This window comes from Argentina silus (genome assembly GCF_951799395.1).
Source record: "Argentina silus genome assembly, chromosome: 8".
NCBI classification, from domain to species: Eukaryota; Metazoa; Chordata; class Actinopteri; order Argentiniformes; family Argentinidae; genus Argentina; species Argentina silus.
Genome location: NC_139662.1, coordinates 9,577,497 through 9,588,040, shown reverse-complemented (window position 1 = coordinate 9,588,040; position 10,544 = coordinate 9,577,497). Strand labels below are relative to the sequence as shown.

The 10,544-nt window shown below is 42.9% G+C and overlaps 2 protein-coding genes across 3 annotated transcripts; both read right to left on the bottom strand.

The window, feature by feature from the left end:
* Window positions 1-1,217: 1,217 nt before the first annotated feature.
* gata1b (GATA binding protein 1b) lies at window positions 1,218-5,193 on the bottom strand. 2 transcript variants are annotated; one of them, XM_083675464.1, is made up of 6 exons: window positions 5,041-5,193; window positions 3,918-4,210; window positions 3,145-3,627; window positions 2,760-2,905; window positions 2,333-2,458; window positions 1,218-2,106 (listed from the first exon to the last, which is right to left on the bottom strand). In XM_083675464.1, exons 2-6 carry the CDS (start codon window positions 4,129-4,131, stop codon window positions 1,801-1,803), a joined length of 1,275 nt encoding a protein of 424 aa, XP_083531590.1. In that variant the 5' UTR covers window positions 4,132-4,210; window positions 5,041-5,193; the 3' UTR covers window positions 1,218-1,800. The 2 variants fall into 2 exon arrangements, with proteins under 2 accessions (XP_083531590.1, XP_083531591.1); XM_083675465.1 differs by having other exon boundaries at window positions 3,918-4,150.
* Window positions 5,194-6,755: 1,562 nt separating this feature from the next.
* On the bottom strand, window positions 6,756-10,372 carry cdk20 (cyclin dependent kinase 20). The gene is made up of 8 exons (XM_083675461.1): window positions 10,239-10,372; window positions 9,967-10,080; window positions 9,469-9,657; window positions 9,056-9,177; window positions 8,589-8,651; window positions 7,905-8,028; window positions 7,474-7,629; window positions 6,756-7,146 (listed from the first exon to the last, which is right to left on the bottom strand). The coding sequence occupies exons 1-8, from the start codon at window positions 10,311-10,313 to the stop codon at window positions 6,958-6,960; spliced, it is 1,032 nt and encodes a 343-aa protein (XP_083531587.1). The 5' UTR covers window positions 10,314-10,372; the 3' UTR covers window positions 6,756-6,957.
* Between the last annotated feature and the right edge of the window lie 172 nt (window positions 10,373-10,544).

The following is a 10,544-nucleotide window of genomic DNA, read 5'->3' as shown; positions in this document are numbered from 1 at the left end:
AAGATGGTTCCCCTCCTGGGCCTAAACCTGTTTCTCCGTTAGAAATATCGGATATTTCCCATGATTGGGCTCTGGCTACTTCCTGCCGGCTGATGATTGGATTGCTGGTGGGAGACTGACATCATCATTGCAGCGAATGAGGAAGAGCTAACAAGGCCTAGACAAGGCCTGGAAAGGAGTGAGTCTGCTTTGGTCTGGACTACCACAACTGTCTTGGCCACAACTGCCCAGTGACACTAGAAATGTTGGGAATAGGGATGAATCTAAGGAATGGGGAATAGTATATCCTCTGACTAAACCACAACTGAGAAGCAGTAGACCTTCTTTCTGCTTGTTAAATTGATCCTGCAAAGGCCAAGGAGAGGGCGTCATCATATGCCGTTGGCTGTGCCATCCTGGGCATTTGGACCAATGCATAACAGATTTTACTACCTGGTATCACACCAGATCTGTTGGGCTATGAGCCTTCTTAAACTCCTGTTACTGTCGCTGTCATGCTATACAGCCATAGGACTTGGTGAAAAGATCCAGGGCGACCTGGCTAGTATCTAACTATTGTTTGACTGAAAAGCATTGAATGAAAGACCCTATATGTGATGCTTAGAAAAATAATGTATTTCACAGCAACGGATATAAAGTGGACATAGACGTCTAGACACAGGGCTTCCACTTCCATTTCAATGCAATGCAAATCAACTTTTCCATCACATTTCAACAGAAATAACTGAGCACTCATTGATGCTCACATTTTCCATGACCATGAAAAGTCTGATAAGGAGAGAGGCTGTTGAATACACAAAGTCAATTGTAGTTGAAATGAAACAAGTGTGACCCTTTAGTAAAACGTTTTTTTGCCACATCCTTGCAGCGGTATGGAAAGTGCTGAATTTGCATACACAGTTTGCCAGAGAAACTTTATCAAAGTGAGCCTGTGCTATGGTCTACTGTGGACAAAGACATCATTATAACAGAAAATCCATCGGCCACTGCTAAACCATAATATAAAACGTAAGATACAGAAATGTATTATTTTTAAGCAACAAAACATAATGTTGGGACACTGGGGACATTAACAGTAACATTTCTGTCCTGTCATTGTAATAGCAGAGTTCTATTATACCATAGTACAGCATTTCAGTTTGGAATCTATGTATAGTTTTGAATCCAACGGATGGCTCGATAAATCTTTCAATCACTTCAGAGACCATATTCAAAAAGGTATTTATTTTGATATAACTTACAGACACAGGAGAGGATTACAAAGTTGTATACATAGCAAAATGTCAGTGACAAACATTTACAAAACCACATTCATTACATATTATGCCCTCACTTCTCCTAAAATACCAGGCAAAAGTAAAAAGGCATACATTTTTATATATCAATCCTATCAAACAACGTGTTATGCAGTTATATCAGTTTGCATTTCACATGATACATAAGTATCTCATTTCTGTGCTAACTGGTTTCTCACAACCATAACAAAGACCTTTCCTCTTCTGTCTAATGTTTCCATATCTGATGGATAGGGGCAATATGAGGTGTTGCTTCCTGTCATATTTATATACCTGCCTTGTCCTCATGACCCTGACCCTCATTCAAAAATTGAAGTCAGATAGTGGTTTTCCAGCATAACACAAAAACAGGATGCTTCTGCTATAATAATGAATGTACAGATCTAATCAGTACAACGATTTCACCCCAAATTAATCATGCTTTTTTTGCTGCACTAGAACAATTCTATGTTGGAGTTATTCTGGAAACCCGCTGTTTGCAATCGATGGAATTTGTTCCCTTGTCTCACACCATGGTGGGCATCATGCCAGCTGCAGGGTGGTAAGGGTGGTACGGCATGGCAGAGGAGGGGTGTAGAGATGACAGGGTGGGGAGGAGGTGGGAGGAGGGGTGGCTGTAGGGGAGCAGAGACCCAGGTCCCAGGATGTAGGGGTTCATGTTCATGTGGTCTTCAGATGGAGGCATCCTGGACAGGTCCGAGTACAGCTCTGTCTCCAGCAATCCACCACTCTTCTTCTTCTTGTTCTTGTTGGACACTTTACGGTTCCTCGTCTGGATGCCATCCTTCTTCATGGTAAGTGGTCTATTCACCTGAAGAGAAAAGGCAGACATTTTCTTTCGTATAAATGTAGATGAATATTAACAATAAACAACAAAAAGGTGTAAATATGTATTGGCGGCCCTCGAAACAGGACTGAAGAACGAAACAGGACTGAATATTAAGGCGAGTATACATTTTTCAATTTCATTGAAGTGGAAAGCAGGGTGGCTGGGAGGCTACATTATGTACTGTACATATAATCTGTATAATTGTTACATTATGCAGTTTGAAGTAGAGTCCACAGGCGTTACAGACGGGCTCCCCGCTGGCGTTGCGTCTCCACAGAGTGGTGGTGCTGGTGTGGCAGTTGGCACAGTGGGTGCCTGCTCGCTTGCTGACAATCTAAGGAGAGAAACAGAAATGTTCAACATAAACCTCAGGAGCTACAAGACAAACAGGCTTCATCCCCGAGAGTTCACAGCAAAAGAGAGAATTGTTAGAATTCACACAGGGGGTGGGTTGGAACAGATACAAGGAGGATAATATTATGCTCTTTTATTTAGCTAACCATTCAAGACCATCCGTAATGAAGCAACATGATCTTTATTGCCTTTTTACGACACCATTCTCCCTTCCTTTAATAACGCTATTGTGTCATTTTATGACGCCAACCGTAGTTCTCTAACTGTCAGTAGAAACCTACCAGTCTCTTCTTGGGTCTAATGAGGGGTCGGTTCTGACCGTTCATCTTGTGGTACAGTCCACAGGCGTTGCAGAGGTAGTGCCCTGTCCCGTCCCTGCGCCACAGAGGGGTGGCAGTGGCACCACAGTTGACACACTCCCGGTCCTCTGCAACAGGATAGACAGAGAGAGAGAGAGCATCATGTCAGTATCAACACACACAATACTGTTACATTTCCTCACTGACTAATATAGCATTAACATTCACACCGTGAATTCATCTCCAACATTGAGGTTGGTTTTGTCTCAGCCAAATCCAGTAGGATACCATTGTTTGTGTTACCTCTGATTTCACAAGGGATGGAATGTGAGGGAGGGAGGGAGTGAGTAAGAGAGAGACTTCTTACCTGGGGGAGAGAGGTTGATCTTGTGGTTGTTGCGGAGTTTTGGTGAGTAGTAAGGAGGGTAGAGACCTCCTGAGGAGGCGTAGAGAGCAGCCATGCTGTAGTCCTGGGTGGAGGACGAGTTGTAGGAGTTGTAGTAGCCTAGCGAGTGGCTGTAGCCGTCCCCTGCTGCAGGGTTGAGGGTGAGGAAACTGCTCCCTCCTTCATCATTGGTGGGACTCAACCTCTCCCCCTTCAAGGCCTCCTGAAGCCTGGGACTTTCATGGAGGTCATACTCCGGGGAGGGATGCTCGTTCCTGGGGGTGGCTGAGGAGGAGATGGGCGTTTTGGGCGAGAAGGAGGAGGAGGTATGTGGGTGCTTGGTAAATGGACTGCTGTACCAGGCGGAGGGGGGTGGGGTGTAGGAAGAGCTGAGTGGCTGGCCTCCGGTACCTTCCAACCACTGGACACTGTTGACGTGCGGGGAGGAAGAGTAGACCTGGTGAACTGAAACAAAAACAACTGTTAGTGTCCGAGTAGCTCGTGTTTGTTTTTAGTCCAGCCATGGGCAGCAAGGAGAATATAGGTTAAAGTCGTATAGTCACACTAAGTCAGACTCTGGGTTCCAAGATTAAATGCAGTATGCAGTAACTCCTTGGTTAAAGGTATTAATACATTTGCCTCGTGAAAACATTGGGTTGAACTATTACAGATGGTAAACAAAAAGTATAGAGACAAATAAAGAATCATAGGCCTCTAGTAGAGAGGGTAACCAACACCCTTATGGGATCACTAACCTGGGCTGTGTCTGTAGGAAGGTGTGTGTCGACTGTGGCTGAGGCTGGAGCCGTGGCTGGAGAGGCAGGAAGGCAGGCTGGTGAACTCAGACTCTGCAGTGTGGTACAGGGGCTCAGGAGAGGCTAGACTAGCCTGTGTGGAGAAGCTTGACATGGCCTCAGTGGGCATCAGAGCTGGGGACGTCCAGCAAGGATGTTCTGATGACTCCTCCATCAGTGTGGAAGTGGCTGGGCTGTAGAACGTCTGTATAATAGTGTACAGTGTATAATAGTGATAACGTCCACACTGTAACCTGCAGAAACAAGAGATCATGTAGATGGCTTAGATCTGGTGGTATCAATATGGAATCATATTGATACAAGCACATATCACATCTGAGACATTGATGATCATGCCATATAGAAATGCTGTATTTTAACGTTAAATATACTGTAGGCTATACTTCTACCAACTGTATTTATAAAGAATACAATACTTTATTAGTAATACTGCTTAATACTTGAACTTGCTTGACACTTCAATTATAGGCTTTTGTTGAGGGAGACGTTCATTGTCTCCTCCAGTAAATATGAATTTGTTATGATATTGTTAGTCATGCACACAAGCCTTGCATGAAGTCTGTCTAATTTCATTCAAACTTAATGGGCGTCTACTTTTTTTCAACATAATATTTATTTCCCTGAGATATTGCTAAATTGACCAAATCACAAAACTATAGTAATTCATAAGTGGATTATTAAATTCAGTCAGGTTGTATAGAAGGAGGACTACAATGGAAATAGCAAATGTGTATGTTTATATCCTTAAACATTTGTAAATGAATGTCCTGCGGTGACCGTGTGTAAGAGATAATCTCTCTGAAGTGATATGACTGTAAACTGCATGTATTTCTGTTCAATCAAACTATTTAGTATTATTGTTATTGTAGTTATATTATTATTATCATGATTATTATTATTATTATTATAGTTATAGTAAATAATAGCAGGTGTAAATTAGCTGTTATAAATGTATGCCACTACACAGTTATTAAAATAACACATGAAACATGTTTCAGGGATATAAAGAAAACCCATATATGAAAGTGTGTAATTCCAATATCTAATACATATAATTACTTACAGAATCTATGACCTCTATCCAGAATTGCTTTGCTCAGGTGTTTCAGGGGTCTCCAAAGACCAGTGTAGCAATGATGAGGTTTAAGGTTGAAGTGTCAAAGAGTATGTAAGATAGAGTTGTGGTTGGTAGTATGGGGCACCCTATGGTAGATACTGTCTGGTGAGTTGGGTAACACTCACTGAGGCTAAGAGGAGGGGACCTGTGGGAGGGGTGTGTGTGTGTGTGTGTGTGTGTGTGTGTGTGTGTGTGTGTGTGTGTGTGTGTGAGTGTGTGTGAGTGTGTGCTTGCTTCCTTGCATGCGTGCATTTGTGTGTGGTGGTGGTGGTGGTGGGGGGGTGTAGGAGATGTACTTTTTTTTCTTTCGAGCCATGACAGACACACCTATACTGCGCCTCCCGCCTCCAGTTGGAACACTCTCTAGAAACTTCAGTATAACTTCTTCAGTAACTGTCAACATGTGACAGAGGTTAGACCGAAACCTCTTAGTGGTCACTACCTCATCCTCCAAAACCCCACCACTGTACTGCATGAATCAACCTAATATTTTCATTGGTGTTAGGGTGATGAAACTCATGTGCTGAACGAGTATCAAAAGGCAGATATGTGAAATAGTTTGATCTATAACCTGATACTACACATTGCTCCTTCTGACCTATCTATCCTGTTGATGATACAAGCAGAGAGAGAGAGAGAGAGAGAGAGAGAGAGAGAGAAAGAAACATACAGGACAAAAAAGAACATATAACCCAGAGGTAAATCCATACAAACACAATAGCTGAACAGAGCCAATAAAAGACACAAAGGACAGCATTCAGATAAATACAGTTCAACTTAACAGTTGAGTGGGGAGCAGTAATGCAAATTGTGACCAACACTCCAATCATATCAAGAGATATGGCTTTTCCACAGTGGGAAAGTGGACAGAGCTTAAACTGTGGGGATCATTTGTTAACCAAAGTGTACCGACTGTTCTCCCTCCTTTGTTCATTTAGTTTTCAGGGAAATTAGAAGTGTGGAAGTGTGTGTGTGCGGGTTGGGTGGCAGGGAGGGATTCACACTATGCATATCTACTTTCAAAATAATTGTTGCTGTAAGAAAACTCCTAAACAAAATCAGAAAACATTGAAAAGACAACATAGACACAGTATTTAGCATTCTACAGGGCATTACAGTACTGCTATGAAGTACTTCATAGCAGGCAGCACTGCATTATTACACAGCATATGACTAAGCATATTTCCTCAGTACAGTAAGAGCATCTATTTAGAGTATCTCTCTCAGAACAGTACTAGGTGAGGTGTAGGTGAAGTCATGAAAATTATGAATGATATAACTATATAACTAACTATAAATAGTAACTGGGGCAGCCATATCGGTCTGTCTTTGCATGTGTAGAGATAGTGGGTTGAGTATTTCCTTTATAGCTTTTGAACAATGCAGGGCCAGGGATGCTTGATTGGCACACTTACAACCAAAATAGAGGATAAGTGGAATGAGTGGAAGGCCTCTACTCTTAACAGGGGTAAGAGAGGGAGAGAGAAAGATGACTTGAGAGAAGGACTTCAGTTGAGTCTGTAAGGACAGAGCGAAAGGGAGGGATGTGTCTGCTGAACTCTGATAAGAGGTTTATCATTGGGAGGCATGAGGCAGCACGGCTGGCACTGTTATTCTCAAACAACTGACACACGTAGAGCAACAAGCAAATATACCGTTCACTCTATCTGTTTGTTTTTATTGTTTTGACAAAGAATAGGCATCCATTACAGAGACTTTGCATGACACATTTTAATTGTTTCATTTCCAGAATACACACATAAAAAATGGTGAATATGGCCTCATGTCACAATAGAAATGATTTACAAAACAATAAATACAAATATTAGAAAGTGGCATTATACATTTGGGGGGGGGGGGGGGTCATAAACACCAAGAATGGCCTTGTATCAGTTCAGGATCCACTAGGCTCTCTCTGAGTGGGAGATCCACAGAGTACTCTACAGGAGGCTGGAGGCGCTGGCGGGAGTGTTTCCCTCCTCGCTGGGGGATAGGGAGCTCGGAGTGGTGGGCAGGCAGGGGGTCCGTGAAGAAGTAGGGATGGAGCAGAGCCTGGGAGGGAGAGAGGGGTGAGGGAGAAAGAGAGAGAGAGTTGTTCTGAGACTGGAGTTTCTGACCATTTCAGATCATTTCTGCTTTCAAATCAATTGGCTCATTATTAGCTTTTGATCATCTGGGAAGACAACTATAAACAGAAGTCCTAAATGCCCCCAGGTAAATAGGAGGAGGAATTATAGCCCCATCAATTCTTCTTGTATTATTCATATGACCGAAGTAGAATAATACAAGGGTAACTGATGGGGCTAAACTGCTAGGAGAATCATTGAAAATTCCAAATTGTGTGTTATCCATAAAGAGTCTTTTGAAAAATGAGCAGACCTGTCTGGCACTGACGCGTTGTTTGGAAGGGTAGACGAGGAACTTCTTCAGCAGGTCTACAGCCTGAGCTGAGGTATCTGGGACTATCTCCTCCAGAGGGATGGGAGGGTTCTCCTTGAAGGTGATCTTGTTGTAATCAGGAAGCTCTGTGATCTCCTAGACAGACACAGACAGAGACAAGGCACAGGCAGACAGCGTCAAGAATCCCATTACAGGAGTTAGCCTAAATCCCATTAGTCAATGGCATTGTTGTTACTGAGTAAGTGACACAGACATTCTCCATTGCCGAGAATCACTCTAACTAATTGCAGTACAGTAGATTCAGAATAATGTATTTCACTTGACAACTACCAGGCTAACTTATAACCTCCACAATGCAAACATGACTCATGATATTTTCATAATTGTGTCTGTATGGAGGGCAGTCTCACCGGCCACACTTGGTGGTTGGGTGTTCCAAGGACTCTCAGCACACAGCAGAGCTGCTCGATATCATTCTCACCAGGGAACAGGGGAGAGTTATTCAGAAGCTCCCCGAAAATACATCCAACTGCCCTGTGTAAATTAGATGAGAACTGGGGTAAAAAAACCAAGCAAGGTGTAAGAGCTAAACCATGCTTTAAGTCTTTTAGTCATTCAGTTCTTTTAACTTTATTGACCGTGCATGAGTCTCAAAGTCCTCACTTGTTCTCTGCTGGGACTGTTCTAAACTCCCACAGCTGTTAGACTTGTTAAACTCTTATGTTTTGTCTTGTTGTCTTTTAATTGTTTTTATTCACATTGCTGTAAAGCATATTGTGTTGCATCAGTGTATGAAAGGTGATTTGAAAAGAGTAATTTCTCCAATGGAGTTAACAGTTTCAGAAGCAGAGCAAGTGTAAAAAAAAAAAAAGAAAAGGAAAGAAAGCAGCATTACTGCCACCTGGTGTATCATTTTGTGGATAAGTAGGAGATGCTGATATGAAATATGCAATGACCCATATGAAATATGCAAACATGCTGAACACACATGAATGTAGTGACCTCTTCAAATCAAAAACAACAACAACAACAACAACAACAACAACAACAACCATTCTGTGACCCAGTTGACATGAGAAATTGAAGCATCTTACCAAAGATCTACACCTTCATCATATTTTCGAGCCCCATAAAGAAGCTCTGGTGCTCGATACCACCTGAAAAGATATAATCGGATCCTTATCATCATGTATAGCCTAAGCTAAGTCATCCTGTCAACCCATGTGTCAAGTAAATCACTCAAATTCATGATTCTGCCATGCCCATCTGTATAAGGTTGCACCGATAGTAGATGTTATAGAATATTGTGATATTTGGAGCATATCATGATATTGCTCTCTTTCAGAAAGTTGTTTATAAAAGTGCTTAAAACATGAGATATGTTCATATACAGTGTCCCGCTTTTTTGCAAGGCAATGCACATCTAGCGGTGAAAACATCTCTTTGTTTCACCAGACTATAAATGTCACACCAACACCTGTAATCTAGGCCATTGGCAGGTTGTGTGTGTGTGTGTGTGTGTGTGTGTGTGTGTGTGTGTGTGTGTATCAATGTAGGCTACCTGGTGGCCACCTGGTGACTGTAGAGCCGCTCGCCGTCATTACAGAAGAGCCTTGCCAGGCCAAAGTCAGCTATCTTTAGATGACCAGTAGAACTGATGAGGAGGTTGGCTGGTTTAAGATCCTGCAGAGACAAACCAGTTAAGCCTCACCCAGGTCACGGCATCAGTTTGGTGACATGACCACGATCGTTCATCAACAAGATTATGCACTCACACACAATAAGCCCCTGAGTTGAAATGCGTCGTAAACATTGTGCATGTACAGCAACGTGAGACCTAGGTGACAAATAAATGAAAGGACTGGATACTGTGAATAGAACGAATATGAAGAAAAGTTGTGTATCTCAGACACTCAAGAGACAGCAAGCCGAGTGTGGCATGAGTCACACGTGTGGCACACGATCAAACCTTACTCTGTGCATGATGGAGTTCTCGTGGCAGAAGGCGACACCCTTCAGCAGCATCATCATGTAACCTTTGACCTGACACTCTGTCAGAGGTCTCTGGGAGTTCCTGATGACCTCAGAGAGGTCTGACAGCATGTACTCAAACACCAGCACGAAGCCTGTGCCATGGGGGAACACGTCCTTCAGCTTCACCACCTAGAGGGGATACAGGGGGAGGGGGCGGTGGATCTCAACAGACTCTCCCTCATTCCTCGCATCCGTTCTCCTCTGTGTCCGTTCTCCATGCCTCCTTCTTGCAACACATTGGAGGAGAGGGTCTGAGGTGAAGTACCTCAGAAGTTCTCCTCCAATGTTTTTTTGGAGAAGGAGAGGAAGAGAGTGGATGCAAAGAATCAAAGAAGTAAATGTACTTTGCATGGAAAGTGTATATCTTCAACAATGCGACTGGGCAGATTGAAGCCAATGAACTGACGGTTTGCTCATTCCATACTGATAAGAACTTACATATTGATTGTCTTCAATCTCTTGTAAAGCCTTAATTTCTCTGAGGGCTTGATTGGGTATCCCATCCTCTAGCTTCCTGAGTGCTACCTTCTTCAATGCAACAGTCTCTCCTGTCTGTGGCAGAGAAATGACATTCATGCTGGATAACTGTGTAAATGGCTTGAGAATGACAGAAGAGATTGCATTTAGCTAGCGTTTACTACAGCAGACATTAGCTTGCTAGCTAGCGTTGGCGATGGAGCTGAACATTGAATGCTCAATTAAATCCATACCTCGATGTGTTTCGCTTTAAATACAATCCCATGGGCTCCTTCCCCAATTCTACCCAATATACTGTATTGGTCCATGGCTAAAGCAACAGTGCAGAGAATAGTTTACTGCCCAGAAATGCTATTTGATCGTAAGCTAGTTGCTGCAGCATCCATGACTGTTTACATTGACGACATCGACCGCTGTTGCTAACACGTGACCGTTTGGCCCACTTCTGCAGACAGAGGGCGTGGTCGTACTGTCTAGTGAGGCAGTAGCAAACCCTTTGGTAGTGAATCATCATTTCTATGATTATATGATTCTGTAAA